The sequence below is a fragment of the Rhodnius prolixus genome, unplaced genomic scaffold, assembly GCF_049639745.1.
Source record: "Rhodnius prolixus isolate KJV_2025 unplaced genomic scaffold, Rpr scaffold_22, whole genome shotgun sequence".
Classification (NCBI taxonomy): Eukaryota; Metazoa; Arthropoda; class Insecta; order Hemiptera; family Reduviidae; genus Rhodnius; species Rhodnius prolixus.
This window is the reverse complement of record NW_027411617.1, coordinates 1,494,143-1,513,120: the sequence shown is the minus strand read 5'-3', so window position 1 is coordinate 1,513,120 and position 18,978 is coordinate 1,494,143. Positions and strand designations below refer to the sequence as shown.

Genomic DNA, 18,978 nt, shown 5'->3' with positions numbered 1-18,978 from the left:
CTGTGCGCTATGTAGTTACCGCATGTCTCCAGATCGGATTAGTTACAAAATTCTGTTTTCATGTGATGCTTTTTATCTACCTTGCCTTTCACAATGGAATTTTTACTAAACCAAAATTATATAAGAATGATGTTAAACATAGAAACAGATTTGTTTCTAGAGAAATCGAATAAACTTTAAATGACTGCTTTAAGAGACATTGAGCTTCTCTTTGTTAAATAAGCTCTATTTCTAAGCTGAGAATACTTTTGTAGACACATTCCATGCCTAGTAAATCCTACATTTCCTTAACTAACAATCTAAAAAATGGACTTCAGTAGGGAGACCAAAATCACCGCGACCCGGATATCTGGACTAGTTGGACATTTCCATCCTTGTCTCTTTGATAAACTTGGACTTCGTGGGGTATTGCAGTTTCTTCTTCTTTTCGCTAAACCTACAACGGCGAACCGTTTACATGCGCCCATACTTAGTCTGGGGTGACCCATCAAAAACCTACATAAACGTATCAAATTGCTTCTCGTTTGAACAATATTGTGGTAAACACAGTTTTCCGAGATATTGCCTCAGCTTAAGCCCGGATTACAACTTATTTTATTACTCCTTATTTTTTGGAGCTGTGACGAACATATTAAGAACACTTATTCTACGTTTGAAGAAAAATAATTGATTGTAAAGGAGATGCCATTTCTTTTTAACTACTATGGAAAATCCATTCAGGTAATTTAGTTGAAATGTAAACTGGTTTAGGTGTTCTAAGGCGTCTTGCTACCCTACAAAATCCTTTTATTTTACATTTTCGTCAACTAACAGTTAGTAAAAAATTCGTACACAGAATTTCATTATTCAGTAAGTAATTTTATGCAGAAATAATGATCATATTACTTTTATGTTTAGTGAGAAATAATATTTAAATTTTGCATGTACAATGTTATCAAATTAAGGCGGAAAATTTGCATAATAAAATTATTACTTGAATGTCGAACGCCAGGCGAAAATGCTCAACGTGTAATTACGTCAAATTATTTAGATAATTCTACTAAACTAATCAATATTCCAAGCTATTGCTACTACATCTATCTTCTTCTCCTTAAACTGAGCTTAAAGTGTACATTCATATGAATAACATATATGTAGGGCACAATAATTACATACTTGCGAGTTTCTGTCATATGTAATCTGATCTAGAATTAAAACAAACAGCTTAGTCTCAGCTTTTACTTTTTCAGTCTAAACAGCGGCCTGATTGGCAGGTAGTGCTACATCTAATCTTTCTGTTTTGTTTTATTAATTTCGCAAATCTATTCAGAATGGGTAGACTAGCTAATGCCGCAAAATGAGACCGGTCTATTATACAACAATATAGTAGGTGTTCCTTATTTTAGCACTTAATTAGCTAATTACATATTTAGACACCTAAATGGGATTTTCTCATTCAAGTTACTATCTCAAGTGGATGATCAAGTTTTTTGTCATGTTTAAGAAACATCTAGAAATAATCATGAATATCGTCGTTACTATACTTACTCCTCGTTACTGTAGAATGAGCCGGGAATGACTCTCGATTGTTGGACGGACAGCAAAATCTTCTGAAGTTCATCTCTGGATAGCGGACTCACCAAGTTTTATTTCCTAATCTTCTGGCAAATTCCAGTCAAAGGAAAAACTGTTTTTGAAACTGACGTGGAAATTTCCTATTAAACTTCCTGAAAGATTCGGGAGTTGTGGGTTTCTTTTTGTTTCTCAACCAAGTCCAACAACACATTTGATAACCTTCAAATATGCAGGGATTGCACGATAAGTCTGTGGACATAGGTTTCAATGTCTTCTAAATTTACATAGAAATCAAACCAAACTGCAATAACTCAATTTATTTACAACAGCTCGAAGTAGATTTCTTATCTTATAAACGAATTTCTGGTTTTACAAAAATTCACCTCTTGCGACAGAAATAACACTGTTATTATCACACATTCTGTTGTTTTCTTCTTCTTTTTTTTGGATTTTTTTAAAATTTCAAATGCTTTCAAAATTCATATTAGAAATAATAAATTTTTGTTTAATATATAAAGGAATCAATGAAGGAACAACAAACCTAAGACTAGAAACACAAACAAATCAAAAGAGATTTCTAAAGTTGTCGTGAAATTAATCGAACTCTTAACTGCTTTCATTGTACAAAACTAGAAAATAAAAAATGAAAAGATTTAACTATGAACAGCTTGTGACACAATTTCTTTGTAAGTTTGTTCCAAATAACGCTTAGGATTGGTTCTTGACTGCCTAGAATTATCAAACTGCAAGGTTTGAAATGCACCAATACATAATCAACAAATAATTGATTTCATTGGCAGGGTTACTTGGAGAGCTGCTGTAACTAAGCCAGATTTTCTGAGCCAGGAAGTAAGTAGTCAAAAATAAATAAAGCAGCTCTGTCCAACTTAAACAAATCCAAATTTCAAATAATAAAGGAACAAACTTTAACATTTGAATAAAACAAAAAGTAATTAAAATGAACATTACTAAATTAATTAAATATATAGTTAGCGCATTTTTAATGTGAAATATAACATCAGTAATTAGTTTATCGATTTATTAAATAAATTACTTGCAACGCAGGAATGTTTAAAACAAAATCGAAAAAAAGCTCTTTTCTCAAATTTAACAATAATTTAAAAACAAAACTATTAAATTGACAAGCTTTCCTTTGAAGCTTTTCTCGAGGAAATAAACTCATAGTAGGACTACTATATTGTTCGGATCTAGGTTCTCGTCCTCTTCATCTTCTTGCATCTCCTCCACCAATATCCTGTCTCCTTGTTCCCTCACTCGCCACCGTACCCTAGACAATCAAAGAAAACAAAACTTCAGTCTTTACTATATCAACAATCCAATAGGTGTTCTTACTTATATTCAAGAAAATTATCGTTCTCTAACAAAAATTTGGAAACATCATTAAAAGTAAGACTAACAATTGGGTAGAGATAATTTTCGGAAGTGAAGAGTAAATTTTCAGGATGGATCTGCTTTGTCTGTTATAAAAAATTTATTTTATTTAGTTACTTTTTTTATAACTGATTTGCTAAACTGGCGACTAAGCAATCATCTCTATTTAGTTCTCGTGTCAAAAATAGTTCTTTAAACAGAGCCCGACATCCTCCAGTTATATAACCAGTTAGGTTATTAATTTTTTATTTTTATTTTTTAATTGGCGATTTATACTGAATAGTATTTACTTCAAAATTAAATGTGTTCACTTAAAACGTACCATTCAGAAGAAAAATGCTAAAAATACAAATATATTCAATAAAATTCGCTTCTAGTTAGCCAACTTACTAGCGGACAAACTTCTTGTGCAGCTTTCTTTACTTTCAGCTGGCTGAATTTCGCCAGCTGTGTACGAATTCCAAATAACTGAGTCGTACTTAAGTCTAGACCTGACAAGACCGTTACATATGGACTACTGCTTTTGGAATCCTAGATATCCCAGCATTGCCTAAACATAAATCCCATAGATTTAACCACCTTTACATAAAGCCATCAATATACCCCACTTGAACTCCACCTCTCAAGCAAAACTGCATTAAGGAACAACTTCTAGGAGAAGCTTTCAGCTCTTCATGTGTGTAATGAGGATACACGAAGTTAAAAAAATTAATAAATAAAAATATTGAAGCCGCTTACAAAAGATCGACCACAATAGCAAAATCAATTCTTTAAAGTTCCAAAAACTTATTAATGGGGGCCGAGTCAGCACCACTCGGAAAAAATCAATTTCGGCGATTATGGAGTAATGCTAACCATACACAGACCTATCGTAAAATCTACTTTTCCAGGTATTTCTCATGATTGCTCAAAATCAAAAATATAAACGATTACGATACTTTCTTTTTACGAAAAGTAAGAATTAGTAAAAAATTGTGCCCACTTAATTGTTTTGTTCCAATTGCTTTCCAAAATCCTGAAGTTCAGACCTAAATTTCAAATGGATCGGTATTTGATCTGTAAACTTGACACTTTCTGGTGCATCTACTAAGAATTTTGTATTTTAGTAAAGGCATAGACTTGTAAAGCGAAGTCTCCGAGTACTAATTTCTGAGAAGCTATCCATCCCCATCTGTTGCCACTTTTCAGCAGAAAAAATATGAATTTTTTTTTAAGATTTCCTCAAAATTCTTACGGTAACTAAAGGAGAAGTGGAAGTTAAAATAGTGGACATTAAGGACTTCTTTATTCGGAAGAGGAAGTCTATAAATAAATTACATACTATTAAAATTCTGCATTATTATTTATAGTAATGTTTTGTTTTATATATATATATAGATTCAGGTATAATAATCTCACAGGCTACATGATTATTCCCATTAATGTTAACAATAGATAAAATTCATGTTACAAAATAATACTTGATTGGCCAAAAAATATAAATAATAGTTTATTATTATTATTATTATTTGATTAAATTTGGTATCACAATATTTATTTTCATTATTACAAATAGATTTCCAAATTTACAGACAATTATCAGCATACTTTTCTATAAAATAAATAAATACATTTTTGTTCTGCAACCACATAATGACTGAATTCAAAACTTGTGATTAAAGTGACAGTTTTAATTATACACGAGAGAAATTAAACAATTTCTCTATTACTTTATGACAGATGCGCATTGAACTAACATACTATTTATTCTCTAATTAGTTCAATATCTAGTTTTTGTTTGAAATAAATGATATTTGTTCAAACTGACAACACATTTGCAAATATTATGCTGATGCAAGAAAAAATTTTGGACCTTGAAGTTGTAGCTGAACTGTTTCGACTTAAAAATACAGTACTATCATCTAGATGTTATTAAGTAATTGATTGTGGCTAAAAGTGCATCAGTTCGCGGGTCCTAAATTACCTACTACCGCCATCTTTTCTTCCGAGTCTTTATATACTGGCATGAAGCAAAACAAATATGCCTACATTTACGTTTGGACTACCCTGTTAGTCTCCGCAAAGCTGTACAAAGAACATATATTTAATCCACCAGCATGCTTGTTTTTGAACATCTGTTTCAGTTTGTCATCGATCTTTGGCGTTTGAAAAGAAAAGAAAATTCTAAACCGGAAAACTATGCTTTAGAATCATCGCGCCTTTTATGTTGGTTTTTATACCTTCCATGTTATTTAAGTTTCAGTTTAATGGGCTGTTGCAGAAAAAAAAATTACTCAAAATATATTATTATTATTCTTACATTTCGTATACAAATAATGCATTCAAATAAATACGTGATGATTTTATGTACAACCCTCATTCAACTTTATTCACTTTGTATCATAATCATTTTCTATTTCGGAAATTATTCGTTATTCAAACTTATTTTAATATTCAATCGTTTATTCAGATTTGCCTTTATTAATTCAATTTCCATATTTTTATCTTTTTTTGCCCCCAAATTACTTTTATAAGACACGTTTTCATAGATATCACCTAATGCCTACAAATAATTCTTTTAATAAATAGTGTAACAAAAGTCTTCCGTTTTTTAGAGTACCATAAACCTGCTCTGCAACTCAACTGAACTCTATTCATCAAAACAGCATGGAGACGGGCTATTCTAATCGTACTACTTGGTCATCAGAAAAGAAATTCTTCTCAGCAGCAAGAACACTCAGTGTTAAGACTGCCTCAAAATTTAATGTACTCGAGTTTGAACTACTTCCTTGCCCTGCTAACTTAGTCTAGAATTCACTCCTTTAGTCTACATTTTTTTTTGCGATCCAGATATCATTTTTTCGCGGGTTAAATCTTTCAAGCAAGGCTAAAGTTGTATTCAATTCTTTCTTAAATGAACCTTTCGTGGCACTATAATGTAATCTTTACTTTGTTGAACTAAATAAATTAATTAAACCTAAATAATAATAGAAATCTATTAGTGATCAGAATTTCCTGGACTTCAACGTACAGAAACCAAAGATCCTTGTGGTAAAGTTCAAAGGATCTCAAGAAATTCAATAATGATTTATTTGAACTAATCATTATTTTTGTAATAATTGAAAGAGACCATTGCCAAAATATTACATAACAATGAAGTGGATATCTGGGGCAAAGATAGGTTGAATGGAATTAGCTGGAGTAACTTCTCTATGTTTTTAAACTCCATCAAAATATACAGGCAAAGCGCAAACATTTGTAAATATATCAGTGTATTTAATTTATTTTAGAGAAGGTTATGTCTGTCTTATTAGGTTTAAAAGTATAACTAGTCTTTCTTTATTTAATAATAAAAATTATGAAAAAATAATAAAAAGATGCTTTCTGAACTAATTGCATAAAAAGCTCCTCAAAAAGAAAACTAAATACAATACAAATATAATTTTTTTGGAAATTAGATTAGATAATATTAAAAATGTATTTATCAAAGTAATTTTTGAAAAAATCAAATTTAAAAATTGAGACTAAAAAACAAAACAAATCAATTTAGAATTAGATATTTAAAGAAACGACAAAATGGGAGTTTTTTGTAGAAAAGAATTATTTTTTGTAATTTAATTATAGCAATAATTACATGATTAAATGAAAATTCTGAACTATTTAATTACATCTCTAAGTATAGCAAATTAAAAATGTAGAATTATTCTATTATGAAATAAACGAATCTTAATTAGATTAGAATTGAATTATTTGAATAAGGGTAATTAAATATGTCACCACACATCAAACAAATTTAAGAACTACTCTAAAAACACATTTAACACAAAAAAATACTTGAATCTTCAAAAATAATATAAAAGAAAATTCATATGGTGCACTAATTTTGAAAAATACTCAGTTCACAGTTTACTGCAGCATGCAAGCACTAATTTTATTCAACATTCTCTGAATAGAAAATAAAAATTAGGGCAACAGGGAACTTAATTCATAAATAAGAAATACCTCGGTATAAATGGATGCGCGAATCCATGAATGAATTCGTCGCCTTCCTCTAGAATCTCCAAAAGATCTTCTTCGACGAGCGCTGCCAACAGTTCTGGTGGTGGTTCTTCCTCGTCCAGCTCCGTGCCATAGAATAGTTGATTATTGCATTTGGAAGCTGGATCAAGATAATGTTGATATGGAGCGTTTTGATCCAAAGTTTTACGGCACAGCCAACAGAAAAATTCTTTGCATTGCCAGCAGATCATCTTGTTACAGCCATCTGATTTCTGATAAGAATATTAAATAAACGATTTGTAAAATTAGTACTCGTTAAATATACACATATATGTATAGCTACATGTCTGAGTTAATGTAAGTTCATATGTGTGAGTGTATATATGAATCCACTGTGACTTACAATTTTTTAACTTTTGCTCTATTTATTTGCTTGTTATTGTTCATAATTTTATTTACCATTAAAATTGACTATCTACTCACCTCGATATTGGCGCCACAACTTGGGCAAGCTTTACTATTGGTTGATATCCAGCTTTCAGATTTGTGTACTTGCACCATTGCTTGCAATTGTTTCTTGCCATACCGTTTCTCTAATCTAAATTTTGTCTCATTATCTCCTTGTTCATATTCTTCCACAATCTGCCGTTTTTCCTCTGAGAGGTATAAAGATAAAATACAAATAATAAATTTAATGAATTTGTACTTTGCAGTAAGTATTACTACTTAAGAAAGAATAATAAGAAAGTGATATCGATGGAAGAAAGATTTTTAATTCTTAAATAAACTAATTTAATATTTAAACAAATCTCAAGGATGTGCTTTCGTCTAAAACACAATTTTGGTAAAATATACGCCCTATAGACACGTACATTATAAAGAAAGGTTATAACTTGTATAACCTTACAACCTTATACTTGTTATTATGTTACATGCACGCTGAAATTCTGAGTTTGAAGAAAATTCCAAAGCCGGTAGTATCTTCCTACTGAGATTTTCCGAAAATGGCTTCTAAGACTAACTTTTAACTTCGTACAGCATTATATAATATACAAATGGTCGTCTATAACTTTTATTGAATAATTCGGCTAGGAAAATTCTTTTACTAATTTTATTTCTATTTAATGCACTGATTAAGAAACTAGATGTTTGTCTGTATTGAATTTTTCATGGAATGACATGGAGTTTACGGAAAGAAAAAATACATATATGAATAAATAATTTTTTTAAACTTAAATCATTTTAAAGAATAAAGATGCTTTAATTATTTTAGAAAATAATAATAAAACATAATTATGCTTTAAAATTTAAACTGTTTTATTTTAGAATTTGGAGAAAATTTAAGTAGTGAGTTCACAACAGATTTTAATCTTTCTTGTAGACAACGCATTATGCTAGAGAAGCTGGGCCAGAAGGCGAAAGTTTAGGAAGGCATAGAAACATGGCCATGAAGAAAAGTGAAGCTTTTCTTAAGTATCATTCACATATTAAGAAACCTAGAGATGATGGTTTTCAAAGGTGCTGGAAGTAACGAGTTTTACGATTATTTGCATAAACGCCTTTTTTTTTAAACTTAATTGAATCATTTTTCAGAAAATTATATTGATTCTGAAATTATGTTATGAAGTAATAATAACTGAAAAAAAAACACACATATATACCTGATTTAAGTTTACAAGGTTCAACGCCATGATAAGTCATTTTACAGAATATACAAAACACAAATCTACATGAAGAGCACACAGCCATTTTGTCGTCCACTTCTCTCATCACAGGAATGCCACAACTCTGTCGAGGGCAGTAAGTAATATCTTCCATTTTGTTAAGCGTAGCGTTCAGGAGTAAATCGTCATACTTATCGTAAAGGTTTGGTCCAATCACTTCCTTTATCTGAAATTACATAACTATTTTTACTTTAATTTCTTTTACTATTACAAAGTATGGCTTTGCTGAAGCAGGGCATGCGCATCCTCCAAGCCTAAAATCTATAACTTCAGCTGTACGAATATATTTGAGCCAATATATAAACTTAAGAACAATTACATATTAAACGATTATTTAGATATAGGCGACGTAAGCAACAAAGATAATATACAATGTCCACAACAACTCATCAGAGTGATTAAGTTACCCAGAGGTAACGCTCCATTACACTAATTCTATTGATTCTCCTTACAATATTAAAAATTTTATTTGTATAAAATAATAAAACAATTTAGATACAGTATTTACATTCTTGCTCTCGGGCCGCGAGGTAACAGTTCTAAAAAGCCGATTAGGAGAAAAAAATAATGTAGCCATTTCCTTCAAGTTCAAAAATCTTGCAAAATTTATAAATTCTCACCAATCTTGCACAGTTGGATACAAGGCTTACCCCACTACTCCACTATCATAGCCCTAAAGTGTATTTTCTGGAGGAAATTTCTGGAATTAAAGGTACAGGAGGATACACGTGTACGCAATCAACAATCAAGTTAACAGAAAATCGCCTTTCAAGGATTATGCCGGTTAGTTGCGGTAGGAAGGTTACAAGCGGTATCAAAAACGTAATACAGGCTTTCCATTATGAGATGTGTGCCACAGGTCATCTTCTAAAATCTATATTTTATGATTGGGAGCCCACAAATCGTGTAATTTTAATCATTTACTGGGAAGATTCAACACTATCACCGTACCTGATTTTCCAAATGAAACAATAGAAATGTTCCGAGTTTATGGTAATTCCTTAACCAACAAAAGTTACAATAAAAAAAAGGTACTTACCTGACTTTGATTGGCTTCAGAATCACATTTATCATAAGGGCAAGGCATGGTCTGCACCATACCGTCTTTAATTCGAGTCTCAAAGTATTCCTTTACACAGTCTTTACAGTAAACGTGATCACAGGGTTGAAATTGTACACACTTCTCACCCATCTTATCCTGCAAAGCACAGAGATTTACATTACTTTGTGAATTCTGGGAGCCATATTGAACTTTAGGGTGCGGAGAAGGGTTTTTATGCATTCCTATAAGTGAGCGTTCTGCGTAAAATCCCCAACTTTTGAGCCCCAAAAAACATTCTTCAGCACTGACAAGCTTAAAACTAAGCACTTGCTGTTCTTTGGCACTATATTTATTTTTACAATTTTCCAAGTTTTGACTCATAAATTTTGAACAAACTCAGAAAATTTGGGTCAACATGAATAATCTGCTGAGTAAATGGATACTTCCGGTCGAGCCATTTTTTCATTCCCTAAAATTTAGTGACATCCTTAAGAGAACAGATTTTACAGAAACACGGTCCTTTAGAGGGAATTTAACCCATTTAACAGAAGCACTCTTATTCGAATTTTCTGAGAAAAACTTTTAGATCTACTTACATACATTTAATAATCCGAGTTTCACAAAAAATTGGTAGAAGCTGTTTTCGAGAAAATTTTGAAAAACTGAAAAACCGGTTCAGTAAAGTTAGCCTATTTTGAACCAAATAGGATTTACCTATTTTGACCTTGAGGCATTTTCTGGTGGTATTCTTGAATGTACTTTTCTTTTATTGAGTTATTCTGGATGCATCCTTCAGAAGGTATGTCTGAAACGGTCCAATTTGCAAAAAACCTTTTCATACTCAGGGGACCTCTAAATGGAAAATCTGCACGATTGCAGAACACCTGCTCTGACCCGAGTAGAATAACAGACCGTAAAACTTGCAGCAACAACTCAATCAACAGAGGAGAATACGTAGGGTTTAATTCAGTACCCACTTCTGACAAAATTTATTTACTAAGACGGAAAAAATTGAACGAATCTGCGTATAACTGTTCTAAAATTTCTTTAACAAAAATGTTCAGTTTTTTAAAATTACCTGGAAACAAATTTCGCATAAATAAATATTTTTTTGAAATTGTATTTTAATACGTTCTTCATTGAAGGCAACAATATACTGATGAGTGTACATTGATGGTAAAGATTGGAACACAATCCTAGGATCTTTGATTAACGGTTGGTAGGAACGTTCTTGTGAGAATCGAGAAAATGCTGGCCTTCGCTGATGGTAAAACCGTTTTCTCGTCGACATGTCGGCTGGCGATGGTGGAACATTTTCCATACTATCCGATCTATTTCCAAATCCTTCTGTACGAGTTTCATTATTTCTAGAATTGTTCACGGATAATGATGTTTCATTCGCCAAGTTTGTGGGTGATTCTACTTTTTGGATGTTTGTACATTCACTTTTATTAGTAACTATAGTATCTCCATTTTGTCTAAAATGATTTCTTGAGCCTAATCTTCTTATTTCTCCAAGGTACCTGCAAACATAAATAAATTAAATACTTTAGTTAAGAATGGAAGATGGCCTAATTCAACTACACTTTCTCTTACTGTGCCAAGAGTTAAAGGCAAAATCCAAATTAGTTACTTAGCTACATTATATGATGATTAAATCCGTAGAATTCTCTGAAATTGTAGAACCACAAATACACTCCTTCGAATTGCTTTCTAATTCTACTTACAAGGCATATGGTTTTTATATTTAAATGTCGAACTATCACCTTAGGTTCTTGTTAAACTAACGTGATGACCACTTTTTGAGTATGAAAGTGAAGTTCTTGACGCTCAATGCATTTCATTTCTCTTCCCTTGACAACGAATCAAATGCCGCCACCAATAGCCCAGGCCTTATGTTACAGCGATAAAGTAACGGTCTAGGCTCTTAATAATTTCTTATTTGATGGTTGATTTGAGAGATTTATATCGCCAGAACCCTCCTTCCAGGGCACCTAATTCAAGACAAGTACACTGGATTCGTGTGACTGGATGTCAGTTAAGCTGGAACATCCACGGGTACGCCAAAAGTGTTGAAAAAGTTGGTTGTCAACTTCTCAGTATTGTTTCCACTACTACTTGTAGGCTTACCTTCTAGTTAGATCCAATGATTGATGAATTTCAAGATACTCCAAAGATTCTTCTTTCAAAAATTGTGTCCAAGTATATAGGATCACTGTTCCACTATTTTCAGCCCACAATTCATCCAAACGTTTGCATAAAAGATTTAACTACAAAAATGCAGGCATACATTTAAACGAGTGAAGTTAAAAATACTAATAAAATATAAAAAACTTTGATTAAGCAATTTTTAATGAAAGTGAACAGCATACCTTTCTTACAGGAAGCCACATGCAGGAAATTTGATAATCAGGCATCCTTTTAGAAGGATAATCGCAAGGCAGTTGGAATTTTAATATAACTGGAGGGAGATATGAAATCGGCACTTTTATTCTGTTACCATCTGAAACAATTGTACAAAATAAAATAATGGTGTATAGCTATTTGGGTGTTTCTCCGGCGCTATCATGGAAACAATAAACTTTTACAGAAAATAATCCCAAAGCAAGATAAGGCAGCAGCTCAGCTGTTCGAGCCACGCTGGTACTAGATTTTTCTTTTCCTACGATTCTAACAGATCTTTGTAGTGAGTCGGTTACTTCGGATTGAGAAATTTTCTTCCAATTCGGAATTTTAACAACAGATAGATCCTCCTCGTCAGGACTTAAATAATACATTTCGCCAAAATGACACTTAAGAAAGAAGAGTTCCACCCTTTTGGGTGCAAAGTTAAAAAAAAAATCGCTGATACAGTTTTTGAAAAAATCTCTACACAAAAGTGGAGGAAGAGCGGTTTCGCAATGTTGCAGGTCTTGTAAAAGGGAAGATGTTCGACTACGGCCACCAACAAAAGCTTGGGCTCTACGATATAAAGGTACGGAAGGGTGTCCTTCATCAGGAGCTTCTTGGAAGATATAAGAAGTTATAATGAAAAATAAGAAATCATAATGAAACCTTTGAAATTCTTGTAAGTGATGTAGAATGCTTCAGGCACCTTAATGTACGCAATGAATTGTCCAGCATTCTGTTCGGCACACTTCTCGCTGAGGAACTCCTCATCAGTGTATATACTCTGCAGCACACAGATTTCATCAAGCTGGTTTTCTTCGTCACTCATTTTCTACAATTATTGTATTTCTGCTGAAAATAAATAACTAATTAGTTAAAATTTTACTGTTGAAAATGTAATCAGGTCAGCAGATAATAATTCACTTTTCACGTGTGGCTAAAAGGAGGGAAAGAATGTTGACAAATAATTCTAAACATTAAATACCAAACAAATGCATTAAACAATAAATTTTTAGTAAAAATGTTTAAACAATAAATTGCAACCTCCGAGCTAGAAGCAATTTTTTCCTCGTGTGACGCATCTCTTAACTTTAGTTTATTTACATTGTATGGAATAATTATTATAATAAATTGCAAAGATTATCAAAACTAATTTCACTAAAATCATGACTTGCTAATTTCAAAAAATTTTTTAAACCTTACCGAATTGTTTTTATTTTATGTTCATGAATCTGAGATTGATTAAAACAGAATTATTTATACTATTTTAGCAAAAAAAATTTCTCATCTATGAATTTGGCGAAATAATCTTATCACATTTAGGACTTTTCTTTGAAATCTTCTGTTTTCTGATAACTAGGTCATTCCTGTAATATTAATTATAATTAGAAACATCAATTGACTTGAATTTTACTTCTTCTTTTTTTTGTATCTAATGAAATATTAGTTTTTTTACGGTTTTTATGAGACTAACTCACATTGAGAATTTAAATGTTAACGGAAATTATTTTGTTAGAAACTTTGTGTGAACGAAAATCAACGGTAAAAATATTAAACATTATTAAAAAAAAAAAATCAGAATCTGAAGAATTTAAGAAAAAAGACTGCATCTCAGATGAGAAATACCTATGTTTTAAAACTTTCGATCATTTGAACTTAATTACGAATGCTTCAAAAATTTAAAAACAATATTGCATTTAAGAAAGAGGTATATATAGTTAATATTAAAACATATCACTTAACATACTTAACTTGTACTGTAAAGTAATCTCCGTTTAGATAACATTCATTATTATTATAAATTGTTTACTCAAAACTTATAAATGGAAAAGATTAAAGTCTAATACACGGATAAATTCCACATTGTATGTTATAAAAAAAATAAACTTATCGTTGACTCTGTTCACCATGGCATATGTTTTCCTCATTTCGTACCGGTTCAGAATTTTATCATCTTTAGAGATTAGATTTATTAGTGGATGCAGAAGAGTTAAATGCATACTTTCAATATACAATAAAATACAGATTGAGTGCAATGGCGGATAAAAATCAACGATGATATCCAGCACTGCGGACCCTACACATTTTCAATGTACGTTATGTTTGCAATATGCCAAGAACAAGCTGAATTAACTTGGAAAAGAAAATCGGAAAAAGTATGGGGTGAACTCTCTTCTTGATTCGAATTTCTTCTAGGTCTGAATAATCTTGTTATTTTGAATGTATTCATATTCGAACAATGAAATTTTACCAAATATTAGTTAGCTATTATTAAATTTATCTTTAAAAAAGTTTTGAGGGAAAATATGACCTATTGCCATAAAAATAATTTCAAGCAAAAGCCACAGATCTTTACGAGAGTAGACAGGTGGTTCACGACTGCTAAAATATTTCATACAAGTATTCTAACATCAACTCATGGGATATTTTTTTCATACTCGGTATTTTTATTCAATATATTGAATGCTTGCTAATATTACTTAAGAGTTAATGCCGTAAAAATGGCGATTGAGAGGGAAGATTATGTTATTCTTCCAGCTCCGCAATAAAATTCATTTCTCTGGAAAAAAAAAATTAAATAAGAAGTTACAGTGCTTTATATGATCACTTGAAAAGCTATCAACTGAAGCAGTTATCGAGAAAATTGGGGAAAATTTAAACTATTTTGGAACTAAGTATGCATTAAAATTATTTTAATGATTCAAAGGGAAAGTTAGCGAGATATTGTGCAATTCTGGATTCAGGATTTTATAGCTATTAACCCGTTGCCGCACACTTTTAATTTGATGATCTTGCTCAGAAACACACTTTTTTTTTTCTCAATTGTTTATGACTGCCAGATGGAATCAAGTGTAAGTTGTATGTTTGGAAGTAAAAATTATCACATTTGGCCACGGTTTTTCCAAAAAACCTCTCGACGGCTATAACCGTCATTTGCTCATCATGTCATTTTTTCTCTTTCCAGAGCAAATGACGGCTATGACCGTCGTGACGACTATACAGCATTTGCTTTACTAATTCAATAATTAACAAGTGTATGCGTTAGTACACTTCGTACTAACGCTGTACTTTTTTTATTAATTAAAATGTGCACGACGGCTATAGACGTCGTTTGCCTACATATCAACAAAATTCGGACGGCTATAGCGGCAACGGGTTAATATCGAAATTCTTAGCATTAATTTTAAGCCAACAACATGTACTAAACGTTTAGAATTTCAATCTAAAACAGAATTAGAGTTAAACAAGTGAGACCTCTTTTTGCAAAAACTAGTTTTTCTAGACATGAAATGAAACATACAGTGACTCCCATTAATATTGGGACAGTACACACTGAAGTTAAAAATTGACAATAATTAAAAGTGGCACTCATTTATTCAAATTTTTATAAATTCATTTCATTTTATAATTACTATTACTTAAATAAAAACTATTTAAATAAGTACATAAAAATGTTTTGGTAGATTAAAAAAAATATATATATAATAATAAGAGCAAATTCTACCTCTCATAAGTATTGGGACACTATTATAATTTATAGTTTGTCCAAGGTTATGCCCGAATATTTATACAATTTGTAAATATTTACCTTAAACATATATTCAATATGAAATTAATAGTTAAATTAGTTTATATAAATCAAGCCAGGTGTAAAATGTTGCGCAAAAATACAAATACAACGATTGAACAAAGAAATATTATAATTTCTTTGCACAAAGACAAAAAAAAGTGTGAGAGGGGCAGAAAAACTGATCGGACCCAAAACATCTACAGTGTGGAACATCATTCAGCGTTACGAAAAAGAAAAAAGAATTGTTTCAACCCCACAAAAAGGCCGTCCTCGACTGCTCTCTGAGAGAGAGCAGCAGAGAGCAGCGTTATATATTAAAAGAATTAATAAAGATCACCGACTTAGTGCTCCAAAACTTCAATGTGAAATTTTTGACATGTTCAGAGTGCAAAAAAGGAGCAGAAACTATTCGGAGAGTGCTAAGAAAACTCGACTATCATGGTAGTGTAGGCTGGAAGAATCCTTTTGTCAGTAAGATAAATCGTATTAATAGAGTGGAATTTGCCGAAAAATATTTTAATGTAAATAGTGACTTTTGGAATGTTATACTCTAGCGATGAATCAAAATTTAATGTTTTCCAGTCAGATGGAAGGGTTATGGTCAGGAGGAAAGCGAATGCTGAACTCGAAAAGAAGAATTTACAGCCAACTTTAAAGGGTTTTAAAGCTCCACCACCGGGCGGAGGTGAGTCAGTTATGGTTTGGGGCTGGATGTCCGCATCAGGATTTAGAGAATTAGTGTTTGTTGATGGAATGATGCAGAAAATGGTTTATAGTAATATATTAAAAAATAATTTGAAAAAAAAGTGCTAAAAAATTGGGTATTTTAGGGTCTTTTAAATTCTACCAAGACAACGACCCCAAACCTACGGCTTGGGTGATACGTCAGTGACTGTTATACAATTGCCCAAAAGTATTCCAAACCTCTCCGCAGTCACCAGATCTTAATCCCATTAAGATTTATGGCAATATTTAGCTAGTGCTTTAAGTAAACGAATAATATCTAACAAAAATGAATTAAAACAATTTTTCCTGGAAGAATAGGAAAAAAACACCACCTGAATTAACCAAAAACTTGTTTCACCTATGCCTGATCGTTTGAGGGCTATTGTAAGTCAAAAAGCAATTATTAAATTATTACCAACCAATTATTAAATAGTATGAGATTTTAATATTAAACATTAGCACTTCTGGTGTCCCAATATTTTAGAGAGCATTATTTCACACTTTTCCAAAAATTGCTACCTAACATTTTGGAATTTCATTGAGTTATACTTATTTACAATTTCTACAGATGTTGCTAATGTTATTAAAAAAAAAATCCCAAACTTTTGTATGTTGTTTTCATTTTCCTTTTAAATCATTTTGTAAAAGGTGTCCCAATATTTATGGGAGTCATTGTATATAAAAAGAACGGACTTCATGTTGTATACGCCCTTCTAAGATTAAATTTACCTGAGTTTTCTTATTTACTCTACTTCAAAATAAAGAGGCTCATAAGTCCGGTGCTTCAAACTGTATTTTGATTCATTTGTTATGCTATGGCACGTTTTTTGTGGAATTAATTTGAAATTCGAATTTTAAATGTAGAAAAGCATTGAAATACATACAATCAAGCAACTAAGTTACTGACTAATACTTTTTTTATTAAATGAAAAAGCTAACCTTTTAAATTTACTTGGATAAATATAAAAGTGAAACTAACAGTAAAATATCATTTAGTTTTAACGAATAATCTCCCGTAAACTATAAATCGGTCTGAAAAACTGAATGCTTTTACCGCTGTGTAGAATATAATTTTTTAAAAATGCTGTAATCACTTACCTCAAAGCAATCTACTTTGGCTGAATACATTCGCGGTTACGGCCATAATAAGAAATGCAATTTAAAAAGATATAAATTATTTACAATCAGTGCCTGACTATTTTTCTGGCTTTATTACTTTAAAGTTAAGCTTGAACACTTCAATTCCGTTACTTACTCAAAGACATCATGTAATAGGGATGACCTATCCCCATTATAACCACGAAGCTGAAGGTTTGCATCTCGTCAGCTGTTAAGCAAGTTTAGTGAAGTTTTGGCCCTCAAACGATACAGGATATATATAAATGTATATTTTATAAAAGAAACTCATTAAATGATTTTAGACCAAAATGGATAAGCAAAAAAAAAAAAAATAGTAGAAAGAATGCCAGCAACATGTGAATAGCTGGCGCAATGTGAAAGCCAATCTTGGTTGTGCATAGCGGAGTCACGCACAACTAAGGCGCCATATTCAAATTATTTTCTTACTAGATTATATTATAATTAATTTTTCGACCATTTCAGTATTGATAAAGATGATAAGGTAATTCTTCATTTCCTTCTTATTTCGAATTGTTTTATCTCCCTGCCTCATTGGTGTAACCTCTGTGAAAGGTGATAAATTTTGGGAACTTTTCATTTCCTTCATATTTCTAATTGCTGTCCTATTAGAATAATCTCTATGAATACATGGACAATTATAGTAATCATTTACCTTAACAATTGTGCAAAAACCCAGCTTTCTAGTTGCATTATTAAAGGAGTTGTAAGATGACAAAATTTGAGAGATTTATATTTCCTTCGTATTATGAATTGCTGTACCTCCTTTCCTATTTGAGTAATCTCTGCGAAAACATGGACAATTACAGCACAAATTACCCTCTAATTTTGAAGGAGTTAGAAGTTGATAAATTTGGGAGCTTTATATTTTCTTCATGTTTCGAATTGCTGTGCCTCTGTCCTATTGGTGTAAAATCTAACTAATGAAATGACAACCTCAATAGCTAAGGTAAGTAGGTCTGTCTTGCTTGATTGAGAACTATCTAGTGTTTATATCCAAATAAGATGACTCCGATACAAATAAGGAAAAAATGAGGATATAGGGTATTTCTGGGATAGATAAAAATTTCTTCTTTTAACTTGCCTAATTTGTGAAAATAATCTGTTTCTAAATCTATGTGAAATGATGTAGCTATTTCCTTTGAGGAGGATAGGGACTTTTGTTGTGATGCATTACCTCCATGTGTATAATAATGATTATAAAATCATTTCATGTTTTCAAAAATTATCTTCAAAAGTATCATTTGTTAATTTCTTTGTATACAATTTTTATTGTATTCAATAATTATTACTTGTCAACCTTGTCAGACAGACCACAGTATATTGTCATAAAATATTTATTCTACCTCTAATTGTCGTAATAGTTTACAATAAAGCATTATTTATATCATTCTTGAGATTTGGAAAGTGAGATCAGGTCAGGTTGCCCATTGGCAATCAGTCAGGAAAGGAGATATCAATGGAAA

General features: G+C 31.5%; 1 protein-coding gene across 9 annotated transcripts; it reads right to left on the bottom strand.

Moving 5' to 3' along the window:
- Window positions 1-1,856: 1,856 nt before the first annotated feature.
- Window positions 1,857-17,667, bottom strand: LOC141457565 (E3 ubiquitin-protein ligase RNF14-like). 9 transcript variants are annotated; one of them, XM_074134726.1, is made up of 11 exons: window positions 17,474-17,667; window positions 13,282-13,445; window positions 12,745-12,930; window positions 12,063-12,193; window positions 11,821-11,960; window positions 10,769-11,213; window positions 9,688-9,846; window positions 8,586-8,814; window positions 7,408-7,580; window positions 6,928-7,196; window positions 1,857-2,842 (listed from the first exon to the last, which is right to left on the bottom strand). In XM_074134726.1, exons 3-11 carry the CDS (start codon window positions 12,905-12,907, stop codon window positions 2,734-2,736), a joined length of 1,818 nt encoding a protein of 605 aa, XP_073990827.1. In that variant the 5' UTR covers window positions 12,908-12,930; window positions 13,282-13,445; window positions 17,474-17,667; the 3' UTR covers window positions 1,857-2,733. The 9 variants fall into 9 exon arrangements, with proteins under 9 accessions (XP_073990827.1, XP_073990828.1, XP_073990829.1 ...); XM_074134727.1 differs by having other exon boundaries at window positions 12,745-12,927; XM_074134728.1 differs by lacking the exon at window positions 17,474-17,667 and adding an exon at window positions 13,705-13,816.
- Window positions 17,668-18,978: the final 1,311 nt, after the last annotated feature.

Coding starts and splice junctions, on each gene's coding strand:
- LOC141457565 (XM_074134726.1), bottom strand. CDS start 12,907: ATGAGTGACGAAGAAAACCAGCTTGATGAAATCTGTGTGCTGCAGAGT. Junction 7,581..8,585: donor ACCTTGTAAACTTAAATCAG/GTATATATGTGT, acceptor TATACCTCTCAG/AGGAAAAACGGCAGATTGTG. Junction 7,197..7,407: donor GTTGTGGCGCCAATATCGAG/GTGAGTAGATAG, acceptor TATTCTTATCAG/AAATCAGATGGCTGTAACAA.